General features: G+C 35.7%; 1 protein-coding gene across 4 annotated transcripts; it reads left to right on the plus strand.

Annotated features, from left to right (window-relative positions):
- Positions 1-332: 332 nt before the first annotated feature.
- LOC137495847 (serine/threonine-protein kinase pim-3-like) lies at positions 333-16,257 on the plus strand. 4 transcript variants are annotated; one of them, XR_012407749.1, is made up of 10 exons: positions 929-1,214; positions 1,345-1,515; positions 1,633-1,715; positions 1,830-1,880; positions 1,957-2,329; positions 2,455-2,634; positions 2,723-2,818; positions 2,914-3,002; positions 11,564-11,988; positions 14,317-14,857. XR_012407749.1 is itself a non-coding variant. In XM_073953849.1 (9 exons), the coding sequence occupies exons 1-9, from the start codon at positions 488-490 to the stop codon at positions 15,939-15,941; spliced, it is 1,197 nt and encodes a 398-aa protein (XP_073809950.1). In that variant the 5' UTR covers positions 333-487; the 3' UTR covers positions 15,942-16,257. The 4 variants fall into 4 exon arrangements, 3 of the variants coding, with proteins under 3 accessions (XP_073809950.1, XP_073809949.1, XP_073809948.1); XM_073953849.1 differs by lacking the exons at positions 2,723-2,818; positions 2,914-3,002; positions 14,317-14,857 and adding exons at positions 333-548; positions 15,909-16,257 and having other exon boundaries at positions 1,170-1,214; positions 11,564-11,763; XM_073953848.1 differs by lacking the exons at positions 2,723-2,818; positions 2,914-3,002 and adding an exon at positions 333-548 and having other exon boundaries at positions 1,170-1,214; positions 11,564-11,763; positions 14,584-15,448.
- Positions 16,258-16,488: the final 231 nt, after the last annotated feature.

A 16,488-nucleotide genomic window follows, 5' to 3' on the forward strand; every position in this document is an offset into this window, starting at 1 on the left:
AATTCATATCATAACACGCGTTGCTATAGCAACTAACATTGTAAAATACAAATAGCCAAAAAGTGGTATAAATCCGATTAGTTAAAATTAAAAGATCTTGTTATTAAATTAAAAATGTATTAAAATTTAATTTCCGGCATAATTTTCAATAGGCCAATCAGCTTTCATCAACACTGCGTCATCAACATACACTGATTGAGCTATCGAAATTAAATGAAATGAAATACTAAAAGCCTTATTTAATTTAATATTATTGTTGTTTATTATACAATTTATTTTATTTAAAAATATAATTCATTAATATACCTAAATTGTGCGTTCGCCATACATTTATTACGCAAGGAGTGACGTCAGGGACGTCAGTCACATGACCTTTCGTAATGCCCTGCTTCAGCGTGATTCGGCAATAATATGAAATTTAGCGTAAATAAACTCCTAGAAATGTGTTTCTCTGAAAATAATACAATATTTTTTCTGAAAACAGTTTATGATTCCTGTAGCTCTCCCGAATGGAGAACAATTTCATCCTTGTCCACTTCTTCATTATGGTAAGTCACATTTATAGAAGAGCTCGTTTGTTTAGTACTGTTTATTAAAATCTTTATTCTTGAATTTCTGTGTGATTTTCGTTAAATGTAAAGGTTTCTCTTCTGCTAATGTCGGTGGTGACGCAATCAAGTTTTACGGAAAGCTGATTGGCCTATTAAAATGATAGTTATTTAATTTTATAACAAGAGCTTTAGATTAATTATTACTATTAATAATTAAGATTTAGAAAATCGAATAACTGCATGATTTATATTTATGAAAATAAAATAAAAATATCTCAGGCACGCAAGGTCACGCCAATGTTAGTTGCTATAGCAACGTGTGTTATGGTATGATTTCTGACCGCATATAAAAACATTCAAACCCATCGCAATCTTTTGGTTGAGAGACGAGGCGACTTTGCAGAGCATTTCTGTGCGATTCCTGAGATTTCTGAAGCTGTTGGAGGATTTCTGAGAGAAAAAGACTTATTTTAAAGAGCACAATTTCTCTAATCATCTTTTTTTCGTTATTTTTCTGATTATTTTTTTAAACACAACTTTGTTGCTCTTTTTCTTTTTTCTTTACTTTGTTTTACATTTATTTTTTATATTTGTCTGTATTTGTCTGTTTTATTGCAGGTTGGAGGAGATTGTCCATGTCCCACATGGGTGAAGAAAGAGGAGGTGAGTGTTTTTAATCTTTCATTTGTTTGTCATTGTATATCACTGTATGATGCTGTATGGTGTTTGACTAATATGAAAAGGATTACAGAAGTTAACAAAAAAGATTCATTAAAAATGTTTTGATGCACAGAAGATACACGGGACGGCACCACTGAGCTTCCTGGTTTTTTGGCTCCTGTGCCTTCACATTTGGCTGATTCTGCATCCACAGACCAGAGGAACAGCAAGAGGAAAAGGCAGAGCAGCAGCCAGCAAACACTGTCCACCTCGTCCAGCAGACCAGCCAAACGCTCTCGCAGAGGTCAGCACAGCTCATCTTCTAGATCTTATGGCTCAGTTAGGAAATGATTTGTCATTGAAGAGACCGCAGCATGTTTTCTCTTTCTCTCTTCATTTCTTGTGCTCTTCTGTGTTGCAGACTTGTACCAGAAGGGCCCGTTGCTGGGACGGGGTGGATTCGGCTCTGTGTTTGCTGGGATGCGCAGGTCTGATGGACTGCCAGTAAGAGATTTTCTTCCCTCCTTTGTTCAGACATGCTTTAGAAATGTTGCCGTCAGTAAATGTCATGTGTCACAATCAGGCAGGTGTGATTTACTCTGCTTTTTCTGTCTGCAGGTGGCCATCAAGTATGTGTCGAAGGACCGGACCCCCGAGCGACTGAAAGTTGTATGTTTTGATGTGAATCTGTTGTGTTTGCTGTGTTTGATTGAGTTCTGGATATAATGGAGGGTTTGTCCTGCAGGATGGTCAGGGTCGGCTGCCGCTGGAGGTGGCATTGATGACCCGTGTCACGTCAGCTCCTGCCTGCCCCAGTGTCCTGCAGCTGCTGGACTGGTTTGACCGTCCCAGACGCTACATCCTGATCCTGGAGCGACCGGATCCTTGCCAAGATCTCCAGAGCTTCTGTGAGGAGAACGGCTGTCTGGATGAGCGTCTGGCCAAGAAAGTGCTGGTGCAGCTGATCGCGGCCCTAAAACACTGCGAGAGCCGCGGCGTCCTGCATCGGGACGTCAAACCAGAAAACCTGCTGATCTCCACAGAGTCCCAGGACATCAAGCTGCTGGACTTCGGCTGTGGAGATCTGCTGAAGCGCTCGGCCTACAAATACTTTGCAGGTGAGTTTGAGTTACAGAAGGAAACGTTCTGTTGATGTTTGTGAACTTCTGCTGATCCACTAAAGGGAATTTGTCTGTACTGGAGCATGTTGAGCAGATGTTTGTGGTCTTCTTATGTCTCTCAGGCACTCCTGCATACGCTCCTCCCGAGTGGTTTCGTAGACATCGCTACCATGCGACTCCAGCTACAGTCTGGTCAGTAGGAGTGACGCTCTACAACATCCTGTGTGACCGTTTCCCATTCAGAGGGGCACAGAGGGTCACGTCCAGAAGCCGACTGACCTTCCCTAGGAGCTTGTCAACAGGTAAGAGATTCAGACACATTCAGATAGCCTGGCGAGCGAGCAGAAATGTGTTGTTGTGTGTTTCTGAAGACGGTGTTGTGTGTAACAGAGTGCCGTCAGCTGATTCGCTGGTGTCTCAGTGCAGCACCGGCTGATCGACCCAGTTTAGATGACATTGAGAGCCATCCCTGGTTGCACTGCACAGGTGCCCAGTGACATTACACTTATCTGAATCCAGCAGTCATGGCTTGGGTTGCATTGTCAGGTTCAGTGTAGATAAACGCTGTCAATGATTTGTAGAAGGAGAGCAGCAGGGGCAGAGGAACTGAGGAGAACAGATCCTGATCCTGAGCTTCCTCTGCTGCATCTGTGAGCCTCTGTGTGAAGCTGTACGAGCTGAAGACACACACACACACACACACACACACACACACACACACACACACACACACACACACACACACACACACACACACACACACACACAAGCTAGTCTACAGTAGACAAATGTACAGTTTCTTGACCACTTAGAGAAAAACGGGGGAAGGTGTTAAATAAATCATAAACAATAAAGTTATTTTATTCGCAATTACAGCAGTTTTTTTTCTTTACTGGTTTCACTAAAATGTAAATGTTCAAACCTAGGGCAGCACAGTGACTCAGTGGTTTGCACTGTAACCTCACAGCAAGGTTCACTGTGTAAAACATATGCTGGATATTTTGGCGGTTCATTCCCCTGTGGCGACCCCTGATGAATAAAGGGACTAAGCTGAAGGAAAATTGATGAATGAACACAGACACTGGAGGAATTAGGAGACTCTGTTCAGTCAGATATGATCATGCTGTCTGTAGTGTGCTGAACTAACTAGACCAAACCTTTATTTGCAATATTTGATGTCTGAATTTAAAACATAAAAATCTAAACTAGCCGAATTGTTTTACTTAAACACAGATCTGTCGATAATAAACTCAGTAAATGTCCATACACGCATGCTGATATTTAACAAATGTTTTTTTTATTTTGAATGATCTTCAATTTTAGGTAAAAAAGAAAAGTTTGTATGAGAATTTGAAATGAACAATATTGTGTTTTTGTGGACATGGAACTACAAAATTTCAACATTGAAGAGTGCTGAATAGTTTTTTGATATAATCTTCTATTTCAAGTTGGAAAAAATACAAATACTAAACTTCTTAAGAGAATTTAAAGTAAACACTACTGTGTTTTTCTTCTTTGTGCACATCAAATTGCAAATTATCCCAATATAGTGCAATAAATCTCTTTTTAGGACGATCTTCAGTTTCAGGTTAGAATACAATTATGATTTTGAAAATAATTTAAAATGTACATATTGTTTTTTCATGTGTAGGTCAAAGTTTCAACAGCTCAATCATTTTAAAAAGCATGTGCTCAAACTAAAAGAAGTAAAAAAAGTGCTTTTGTGGTGCAGGGTCACGTCTCTCCTCAGTAAGTGATCATGGACAACACAAGGGGGCAATGTTCAGCACAGCGAATCACAATTTAACTAAAACGTATAAGACTGCGTGTTTTTCATCATCTCAACAGTTTTTCTAATGAAACACACAATAATTTAACATTTATTTTAACAAATACAGCTCATAGTGTTAATAACATTGTTTACTCTACACTTTTTACTGTGATCATGATGATTGTTTGTTATGAGCAGGGCCGGATTAGGTGATTTGGGGGCCCTAAGCAATTCGAGTCATGAGACCCAGAAGTCCTACAGTAATAAGCACTTTTCATATTTGCTTATTTATTTAGCTGTCTTTATCTTATAGCACTCTGTCTTGCTTTCTATATTTTTATCTGAACACAATCTCTACATTTTAAAAGATTTAATTTTCATCTGATTTGACTGCTGGACTGATCCATGATTGGGGTGGGGGGACACAATTGCACACATACTGATTAAGGTAAAATGTATTTGTTAGAGCCTTATCCTGCAAAATATGACAGGAAATGACATTATTAGTGTTTATTGTCTGCCTCCAGACTTCCTTGGGGCCCTAAGCGACTGCTTAGTTAGCTTATTGATTTAATCCGCCCTGATTATGCACTGTAAACCCTGCTGTAGTCATTATTAAAGATATTAAGTTAATATAACTTGATATTATTTAAAATACCAAGTTTTGGCATCAAAGGTGTGTTTAACTTACCCATTAGGCAGCAACAAACTTTTAATTCTTATTGTAAGTTCTCTGAACTTAACATTTAAATTTCTTTAAATGATTCACCATGTCATTTAAAATGATTGGTTGTGCTTGAGATTCTGCCTTGACAACCGTGCTGATTGATCAATATATGTTATTTGACTCAACGTGGTCATTTTGCTTGTGATGCTGAATTCTCCTGAAGCGCAGCAGGACAGAGGCACTACCTGAACCCATCTGACGAAAAGAGAAAAGTTAAATTAGTCAGTAGATATTTAAATGCTGATATATTTTTTTCTTAATTGATATACACGCTGGGGCAACACAGTGACTCCGTGGTTAGCATTGTCGCCTCACAGTAAGAAGGTCGCTGGTTCGAGTCCTGGCTGGGCCAGTTGGCATTTCTGTGTGGAGTTTGCATGTTCTCCCCTTTTTCACGTTGGTTTCCTCCAGGTGCTCCAGTTTCCCCCACAAGTCCAAGGACATGCGCTATAGGTGAATTGGGTAAGCTAAATTGTCCGTATGTGTGTATGTCCTGGTCCTCCAGGTTGAGGGTTGATCGTTGGGCTAACAACCCACCTCGTAAACATATTCAAGTATAAATCACTGGCACAGAAAACAAACAAAACCTACGTGAGACCAAGAGACTTTATTGAAAGAAAAATAATGAAATGAAGTCATACAATGCGTCATTCAGCAGCAATTATAACTTAAAGATTGTAGTCAGTTCTTGTTTTCTAAGACCTTAAATAAATGATTATCTTTGCAAAACGCATGATCTATTTTGTATATAGTGACATAACCTGTTATATGATGTTATACTGGATAAAGACTGCCAAGGGTGTTAAGACATTCAGAATAACAATATTTTAGACTCAGAAGAATATAGACATGATTATACAATTATAAGTCACTGGAGCACAATTAACTGTCTTTAGAAATAGAAATGACAGAAGCAAATACATATTCATTTTTTACCTTCATAAGTATCCTTGCAATGACGTGAAAATGAGATCGCAATGAAAAATGAGATTTTATGTCATATTATTAATCACATAAAATCATACAGCAGTCAACACTGAAATCCATACATAATACATTACGTTTGAATGAATCCCATTTCTGTGATATAAATAATAAACATTCTGAACAGAGAACTGTAACATTGAGCAAATACAGCAGAGATACAATAGAACTCACAATGTAGTCACTATCTATTAAAACCAAGTTTGGAAAAAAAAGAACTTGAGTATATTTATTATTTATTATTATACAAATTTAACAGCAAATGACCTGTTAAAAAGTCACAACATTACATTCAAATCAGCTTCTGTTACTTGCTGCTTTACTTTAATCACAGTTGCGTTGCCCAAAAGGGTCAGTTCTTAAATAATTAAATTAATCTTTCTTAAGTATGTCTGGACGAATGTGACACCGTCACACTTTCAGATCCAAGTCACTGCAGCACATCACAGTAATAAACAAAGATGTAAACAAAGTACATTGCTTTATGAACTATTACAATTACTTGAAGCACAGTCAACATCAATGAAGTCGAGCCAAGTAAAAATGTCAAAGATTAAACAATCAGGCCCTTCTGAAGGCTGAAATAAATCATTAAACACTGACTATCATCTGGTTTGTAATCAACAACCATTTTCAGACCAAAGAATATCATGCGCTGAATGAAACAAACTGTGTTACAAAGAATAAATCAAGAATAAATGTCAACTCCTGGTAGGTGGAGATTTTAATTTTGTTTTAGACAATATACTAGAAAGATCTTCAACTACACCAGTGCCCCTTTCTAAAGCAGCTAAATCTACTACAACATTTATGAAAGATCTGAATTTAGTGGATGTATGGAGGAAAGAACACCCACAAGAAAGAGACTACTCTTTTTATTCGCATCCCCATAATACACACACTCGTATAGATTATTTCTTGTTGCCCTCTCAACTTCTATACAGAGTGCTAGATGTTGAATATCTCCCTCGATTACTGAGTGATCATTCTCCCCTTGTAATGTCACTGTCCATTCCAGAAAAAACAAAAGGAACTTACAGGTGGAGACTAAACCCTACTCTTTTTAAACAACCTGAATTTCATAAATTCATAAGGGAACAAATTGATATTTTTACTGCAACAAATAAACCCTCATGCTCCAATAGTTTTATATTATGGGACACTTTAAAAGCTTATCTTAGAGGTCAAATAATTTCCTACACTAAAGGGCTGTTAAAAAACAAAAAATCCAAATTAAGTACTTTAGAAGTTGAAAAACTAGTACTTGAAAAATTGTACCACAAGTCGCAAACAAAGGATATTTATAAAGAACTACTAAACAAAAAGATTGAATACAATAAATTGAACACCTACCAAGCAGAGAAAGCTATTATTTACTCTAATCAACGTTATTACGAACTCGGTGAGAAAGCTTAGAATGTCTTGGCCTGGCAATTAAAATGAGAGGAACAGAAACAAACAATAAATGTTATTAAAACTGGTAACAAGGAAACATGCAACCCGGTAGAAATTAATGATGTATTTAAGCAATATTACACAGAATTATATACCTCTCAATCATGTATAGATCAGTTACAAATGAAAGCTTTTCTCTCCTCAGTCCATTTACCATATCTCTCAGAGGAAGACAGATCTAGTCTGGATCAGCCTTTTTCTACTTCTGAACTGATTGAAGCTATTAATCTATTGTCTAATAATAAATCACCCAGTAAAGATGGTTTTCCATTAGAATTCTATAAAGAGTTTAAAGATTTGCTTGTGCCATATTTAATAGAAGTTCTTAATCAGGCTAAGGTGGAAAAAAGTTTTCCAGACTCCTTTTCAAATGCTATAATTTCAGTAATACTCAAAAAAGGCAAGGATCCAAATAACTGTGCCTCCTACAGACCAATATCACTCCTCAATGTAGATTATAAAATAGTCACTAAAATGGTAGCTAAAAGATTAGAAACTCGACTTCCTCAATTGATTAATCCAGATCAAACTGGTTTTGTAGTTGGGAGATTAGGCGCAAATAATCTGAGGAGAGTTTTTAACATTATTCACACTGCTAAAGAAAAACATATACCAGGGATAGTCGTCTCTCTCGATGCCGAAAAGGCTTTTGAGTGGTCATACTTATTTGAAGTACTAAAAAAATTTGGATTTGGAACTGTATACATAGAGCTAATTCAATCACTTTATAAATCCCCAAAAGCTAAAATTATTACAAATGGTATTATTTCTTCTTCAATACCTTTGTATAGAGGATGTAGACAAGGTTGCCCCATCAGCCCAGCTCTCTTTGCCCTTGCGATCGAACCTCTAGCTGAGGCTATTAGATGTGTCCCCAACATAAAAGGCTTTAAAACTGGCCCTGAAATACAAAAAATATCTTTGTTCGCCGATGATATTCTTTTGTTTCTTATTGACCCTGTAGACTCCCTATCTAATTTACAGAATGTATTACAGTCATATAGTACTTTTTCTGGATATAAAGTTAACATTGATAAAAGTGAAATTTTGCCATTATCAGGTTTTGATTATACTTCATTAAATACCTTTTCTTTTAAATGCTCACCTGCTGGCATTAAGTATTTGGGTATACATGTAGACGGCAACCTAAAAAATCTCTATAAATTTAATTTGGCTAATCTTTTAGAAAAAACTGGCAGAGACTTAACAAATTGGATGGATTTACCACTCACATTGTCTGGTAGAATTGATGCAGTTAAAATGAATGTTTTGCCCAGGTTCTTATATGTATTTCATTCTTCCAATATCAATACCTAAATCCTTTTTGACTTCTCATAATGTACTAGTGAGATCATTTATTTGCTATCTGAAAACGCCAAGGGTTGGTCTTGACAAACTGGCTTTAGACTACAGCAAAGGAGGACTTTTTAGACTCCCCAATTTTAAGATGTATTATTGGGCAGCCCAATCCAGGTATCTGGCACAGATGTCCGCTGAAACCCCCTACCTGTCATGGCTTAATATGGAGACATTTGAGATGAAAGAGGACTGTCCCACTAATATACTATTAAGGGTCAAATTAAAAAAAATATCCCAAGATACCCAATTTAACTGCTGTGGAGGAACTTGTTTTCTCTGATAAACCATTACATAAAACAATTTCTAGAATATATGATGCTTTGATGCTTAGACAACCTTTGACTGACCCAGATAAGTCTAAAACTAGATGGGAACAGGATTTGGGGATAACGCTAGAAAATGACCTGTGGGGTCAGCTATGTAGAGATGGGGTAACCTCAACTTTGAATTCCAGATTTAGACTAATCCAGTTTAATTTCTTACACCAGCTTTATTATACTCCATCCAGATTACACAAATTTAAAAACAGTATTTCTCCTCTCTGCTTCAGATGTGGTATAGAAGAAGCTACATTTTTGCATTCTACATGGCTGTGCCCTAAAGTGAAAGTATTGTGGGTACAAGTATGTAATATTATATCACAGATTCATGCAATTGATTTTGCATTGGATCCAGAGATATGTTTATTGGGTAATTGCACAAATTCTAACCTCCAGCATAATTATGCTATTAAACTTACCGAAATGTTGCTGACAATAGCTAAAAAATGCATTGCTTTAAAATGGAAAACAAACATTTATGTACCAATTGGACTGTGGATCTCAGAAGTTTGCAACTGTATACCATTGGAGAAGATCACATATTCTTTGAGAGGAAAGGATGAAGTATTTAAAAAGATTTGGAATCCATTTTTGAACTACATTAAAACAGTACCACTTGATTCGATTTGACAAAATGTTTTGTTTCTACTAGCTTATGCTGTATCTCCTCCCTTTTTATTGATTTATTTAATTTAATTTTACTCATTTATTTAATATACGGTGTATGTTTTAATTTAGTTTGTTTCCTGTTTAGTTTTGATGTTCTGTATTGTTAATTGTTGAAAAAGCGAAATAAAAATATATAATCGAAAAAAGAATAAATGTCACCTTCAAATGTAAAGAATCATTTTGTTTCCTATAAAAAGCGATTAGTTACCTTAATGAAGAGATCAAAACCGCTGCCTTAAAATTGACCAATTGACTTCACTTAAAAATATGAGGACCTATTAAGTTGACTTAACTTACCTTTTTATAGTCAACTAATTGCCTTTTACAGCGTAATTAAAATGAGATTTTATTTTCTCAAAATCACAACATTTATGACTGCCCGTTTCGCCACTTACAAATTTAAAATGAAACATATTTTCATACAATTTATTGCTCACATTACATGTATGATAACTTAAATACATTTGAATATACTGTATAATATGAATAAAACAATTAGTTTGAAATAAATAAGAGTAATAACCGCTAGACATTCAGCATGCTAAGTTTCTGTGCTATAACTCTAAACTAGATTTAATTAAGAATTATTCTTTCCTGCAACTGCATTTTCAAAAAAATAAAAATCTTATCCTGGCAATACTGACCACCACCAAATTCAACCACACTGCTAAGAAAAAAAAAAAAAACTGCTGCTGCCACTACTGCTATGTTTACTACTAATAACACTACTACTACTACTACTACTACTACTACAGATAATAATAATTTGCCTGAAAACAATCAGTATAGAATTAATTTTGAAGACAAGATAGAAACATTGGTTTAGTGAGGATCATTAAAAAGTGAGCTTTAGCTTTAAAAATAAATTAAATCTATAATAATTTATTATTTTTTTTTGTAATTTTACTTTATTTATTCATCAATTAAATTCAGCCTTGGTATCTATAACACTTTTATTTAAGCTTTTGTATTCCTTTACGTTTGATTACAGTATTTTAAAAAAAAAAATATATATATATTAAATACATTTTATTCACATCTATGTTTAGCATTTATTCTGTTACTAGCTTTAAATCTCACCTGGCATTTATAAGATACTGTGCCAGGCTGATAATGGCAGGTGTTCCAGTAATGGTGATCTGGCGGTCTGATGACCCCTCCATGGCATTATCAATTTTGATCTGAGCCCCAGACATCTGACGGATTTCATTAATTTTGGTGCCCTGACGTCCAATTATACAGCCTATTAGCTGAAAATATAAAGTAGACAGATTAAAATGAGTTCAATGCCTGTTCTTTACATTCTTCTTTGATTAGGGGTATAACGATACATCATAATGTGAAACTGTGAAATATAAATGTGCTGATGTGCATCGCTTGTGTAAACGATAGGACTTGCAATACTGAACTTGTTTTTTTTGCAGTACTCGGCTTATTGTATAAGGTTAATTTTCACCCAAAAAGTTCAATTCTGTTTTCCTGTATTACGCTGATAATGCTGTTTCATGGCCGTGAAATCACACGTTTGTTTACCACAGAGATATTACAGATGATACATTTGTAAATAATGTTCACTTTGTTGCACAGAGAGAGATTCCTTTGCTTCATAAGACCTCAGTGCATCGTCAGGACTTGAGTGTATCGTTACACCCCTATCTATGATACAGTTTCCCCAAAAACTGCCTCTCAAAGTTCATGAGTACTGGCCTGTGAACTGGCATCCACACCTATTAACAGAACAAATGCAGGAGAACTGAGAAATACAGAGAACATTGAACACAACATTAAGCTTGGTTAAACTGTACAACTGTCCAAATCTGTTATAAAACTCTAATTCACATTTAACTCTTTATTCACTTTTATTTACTGATTGTTAATTGTTCTTATTATAAACAGGTTCATGTTAAATTCTGTTATTAATTTTAGGTTTTTGTTGCATGTCTCAGGGATGTCAATGGGAAGCACCAAGGAATGTCATGCAGCTCACACTCCTAGGAAAGTGCCAACTTCACCCCAATGTACTCCAGCTGATATGGGGGTGTTTTGGAGAAACTCAGGTTTACCTGTTTGCTTTACCCAAGACCGGCCACTGCTCCGCTCAGCACAGATGCACTGGCTCACTGCTGGATTCGGACATGTGTATCAGGCAAGTTTGCGTTTTAGTGAGTCTTCTTGTACAGACCCTGTGCAAGGTCAGGGAGGACGAGGAGCAGATCTTGCTGGTTGCACCACACTGGCCCACCCAGACCTGGTTTCCAGAACTCACACTCCTCGGGACAGACCCTCCCTGACAGATTCTCCTGAGGAAGGACCTTCTTTCTCAAGGAGGTTTTCCATCTGGCACTTACGTCCAGATCAGAATAAGGAGAAGGTAGTTGGATTTTTTTAGATTTAAAGAAGGCATTTGATACAATAAATGATAATATATTGGTAAACAAATGATAAAGGTTTGGTAGTAGAGAAGTAGCCTTGGACTGAATAAGCAGTTATTTAAAAAATAGGCAACAGTTTGTGGAAATTGGCAACCATAAATCTTCATATCTAAATGTAAAGTGTGGCATAGCACAAGGATCAGTTTTAGGTCCAATATTGTTTATAATTTACATTAATGATCTGTGTAAGATATCAGAGTTGTTTAAGTTTATATTATTTGCAGATGATAAAAGTTTCTTTTGTTCTGGGGATAATTTACTAAATCTTATGGAGTTGATTAAAACAGAAATAAATAAATTATGGTTTGACTTAATCAAATTGTCATTAAATATAAGTAAAGTAAGTAAAAGGTTATGTTATTTGGGAAATTAAAAGTAATCATAATACAGGGCTTGAAATCGCCATCATTTTGGTCACATTTGCGTCCGAGATTTAATCTATGCGACCTCATAATATATTTGGGAGCATTTGTGCGACTGCATATAGTGGCTGTAGTGCGACCTGTTCCGATTTTTTCTAAAACGTGCTGAATCGCTCTTCCCTGCTGCTATATTGGTTAATATTAGCTGTCAATCACTCAAGGCTTTCCGCTGTCAGATGACGGAGCTTTTGTTACTGCGGGAAATGCAAACAGCTGAAGAGTGAAAAGTAGCCTACACACAGATTTGCAAACCCCACCTAAAGTTACAACGTAATGGCGCAGATGACAGCGATCATGACATGTGGTGAATGTTGATCTGTGTTTTCGGAGAAGGTGCCTGAAGCTCGATGCGTTGCATTCACTGCGTGTTCAGCGCAAATGTCCGCTAAATGTGAAATCTAACACTGTACACATCATCGACAAAGAAGCTCGCCTTTGCTAAGTTTAAACTGAATCTGCGGCTCATAACAAAGAGCAGTATTGTGCTGGTGGTCATCACGAGAATCCTGCTCTGCCTGCTTATAAATTGGTGCGCTGACTCGCCTGCTTTCCACAAACACAGAAGAAAGAAAATCAGCTCATAACAAGACTGAGCATTTAAAATGACACAAACCCAGATCAAAACCTTTAAAGAGTGATAGAAGTGAGACTTTTATTAATTTCTATTGTCCATTGTTTCTTGAGTTACTAACTAAAAACAGTTTTGCAGCTTTCAGCCTTGAATTAAATGATTTATTATAATCTTTTGTTTGTTTTTTAGCAGAAATATTATTTATTAGATAAAAACAATAGTGCAAAATAAATATTTCTTACTGCAATTCTTCATTTTAGTTTGATGCAAACCATGAATTTATTTATAAACTTACATTCAAGCACATTCAGGGCAGCACGATCATGAGAGATGTAATTCATTGTTAGTATTATTGTCATCATTAATATTTAATAATGATTAGACATACATTTTGGAATTATTGCACACAAATATCAATAAGTCATCTCAGCATTAGTTAGATAGTTGTTTCTGGTTTTTGTTAGTTCTAATTGATGTTGTTTTCAAATACAATCAATCTCTTAAAATACAAAAAAGTCATTGGACTGATGGAAAATGTGGGCTATTTGGAACATACAAATCCTTTATTTTTTAAACGAAAGATACTCAAGTTCAATGATTTGGTTCAATTTAAAACAGCACAATTTATGTTTAAAGCTAGGAATGAATTACTTCCAAAATGCATGCAAAAATTATTTGAAGAAAGACAAGGGGGATATAATCTGAGAGAAGAACTAAGGGTTAGGAGGTTGAAAACAAGGACAACTTTAACAAGTTTGTGTATGTCTGTCTGTGATGTGAAATTATGGAACAGTCTAGATCAGACTCCCAAACAATGTCAGGATAATAATCAATTGAAAAAGTTGTATAAATGTATATTATTAAAGGAATATAATGATGAAGGTGATTGAAAAAGGATAAAGTGAGAAAGGTATGATGAAGTTTTAATTAATGGCTATTTTCAGTGTATTTTTTTACTTTGGGTCTGTTACAAAATGTAAAGGTACAAATGGAATCAAACATGAAATGTATTTTTTGTTAATGATGTTTTATGAATGATATTTCTGTTTGAAAATAAATAAATCAAATCAAATCTCTGAAACCTTCATGTGTGATCTATAGACATGACATAGAAACCTTAAGTGACCTGCCAGCATCGGTAGCTGACCTCTCATGACCTTTTGGGATCACTCTGTGGTCCTCTGCGCACTGCAAAGAGAGCCGCTTGATTCAGTATCTTTAAGTTTTCTTTTCTTGAAGACAGCTCTGCTGATCACACTGGCTTCTATTAATAGAGTCCGGGACCTGGAGGCATTTTCTGTCAGCAAATCATGCTTGGAATTTGGGCCAGCTAACTCTCACATTGTCCTGAGACTCTGGCCTGGCTATGTGCCCAAGGTTCCTACCACTCCATTTCCAGACTTGAAGCATTGACTCTGGAGGAGGCATACTCAACCCCTCCAATGCTGTGATGAGGTCGCAGACTGGGTGTTTACATGGCCGAAACAGAGTATTCTCTAGTCTGTTTTTTTTGTTTTTTTGCTTTTTGTCTGTTTTGTCAGTCGGCAGAAGGAAAGTGCCATATCAAGCAGAGGCTGGTACACTGGGTTGTGGATGCCATCGCCCTTGTGTATCATACCCAAGGCAAAGTGTGTCCTCAGGGATAAGTGCACACTCAACTGGAAGTCCCGCATCCTCCTGGGCATGAGCAGCAGAGCCTCTCTAACAGACAACTGTAGAGCTGCGGCTGGACAACACTTAAAACATTTGTGAGATTCTACCATCTCTGAGTACATGTACATATGATTTCTCAAATTTAATAAATTTGCAACAATTAAAAAAAAATCACATTGTCATTATGGGGTATTGTGTGTAGAATTTAGAGGTAATAAATGAATTTGACTCATTTTGAATTAAGGTTGTAACATAAAAATGTGGTTAAAGTGAAGCGCTGTGAAAACTTTCCAGATGCTCTGACTGTACTGATACTTTACATTTGTCCATGACAGGGTTGACACAATGTGAGGTTTGTTTACTGTTTTTCTACTTGCAGATTATTTGTAAAAAGTGCAGGAGCTTGACCAACATTCATTTCTTACAGTCTGAGGTCTAATTAATACAACAACTGTGGTTTAATCAAAACTCTCAAACAATTTAGTTTTATCATTTTGATGTCTCGAAGGCACTTTATAGTGAGAATGACCCTTATACAATTATATATATCCGGGTGAGTAATATGTAAGGTGGAGTAAAATGTCATGTGTAGTTAAAGGTATGTAAGTGTATGTATTTACCACCACCTACTGGAAGATTCAGATTCTTATTTTGAAGATTATTTTCATTTTAAAACATCTTTTTGTCATAAATGCAGTAAAGTGCAATAAGCTGAATTGTTTTCACACATATAAAATAAACTTGTCATCATTTACACATTTTGTGCCATTTAAATCAATTTCTTTCTATTGTAGATTATTTTGTGTGTTTACTTGCTTCTTTTCACATTTAACACAATGATGAATTGTAAATTTTCGCTTTTTCGAGTCAATTTTATAACATTAAACATGGAATTTTCTCAATAATTTTCATTATTTTAATTCAGGATAACCAATAACTTTATAGTGGTCACATCTTTTTATTTTTCCTCAGGATCGTAAGTTTTACATGTTTGATGAAATAATCCTTTCATTTCAATGTGTTTTAGTGAAAGTAGACTCGGCCATTTCACTGAAAACTTTTTTTTTCATTAAAATATTCTTTAAATGAAGGTTATTAATAAATATTTGACCTATAAATATTTAATTCTGAATGTCTTCAAGATTTATTTTGTGTTATTCTATGTATGTGTGTATGTGTGAGTGTGTGTGTGTGTGTGTTATATTTATTCCAGAGAAGAGCTTACAGTAGCTTGGTCCATCTGTAACTCCGGTCATTTTAAAGTTTCTTCCAGTCATTCAGGCAACATCTTCTTTCTGGGCGTCAGGCCAATCTTCTGCTGTCCAGAATCAGGTGGTTTGTCTTGGTTGGGCATCTCAGCTGAGACCTCTCCACAATGGGTGACCCCACAGTAGCTGTGAAGTACCAGTGGCGTGAACCATTTGGGTGAACTCATTTTTTAAATGTGACCTTAAGATTTTTTTTTTTGAAGTTTTTTGTTTACAGTTTTCACTTTGATACTGACTGATTTAATGTTTATGCACAAATATATTAAAATAAAGCATCTGCAGAAAACATTCATTTAAGAGAGATCTTTGAGGAGTGTTTATGCATATATATGCTTCAGTGTGAGAAAAGCTAGTCTGCTTACATGACCATTGCCAGGTCTGGGCGGTTTTATTATTAATGTAATATTAAATTAAATTGTTAATATTAGTTAATGTCCTGTGAGTTCACATGAATTAACAATAAAACTTTATTTACATTAACTAATGTTAACAAATAATAAATACTGTAATAAATGTATTAGATCT

This window comes from Danio rerio, chromosome 6 (genome assembly GCF_049306965.1).
Source record: "Danio rerio strain Tuebingen ecotype United States chromosome 6, GRCz12tu, whole genome shotgun sequence".
Classification (NCBI taxonomy): domain Eukaryota; kingdom Metazoa; phylum Chordata; class Actinopteri; order Cypriniformes; family Danionidae; genus Danio; species Danio rerio.

Excerpts from the sequence above, each read along its gene's own strand:
- LOC137495847 (XM_073953847.1), top strand. The coding sequence starts at position 488 with ATGATTCCTGTAGCTCTCCCGAATGGAGAACAATTTCATCCTTGTCCA. Across the intron at positions 549-1,169 it reads TTGTCCACTTCTTCATTATG|GTTGGAGGAGATTGTCCATG; the intron begins GTAAGTCACATT and ends GTTTTATTGCAG. Across the intron at positions 1,215-1,344 it reads CATGGGTGAAGAAAGAGGAG|AAGATACACGGGACGGCACC; the intron begins GTGAGTGTTTTT and ends TTTGATGCACAG.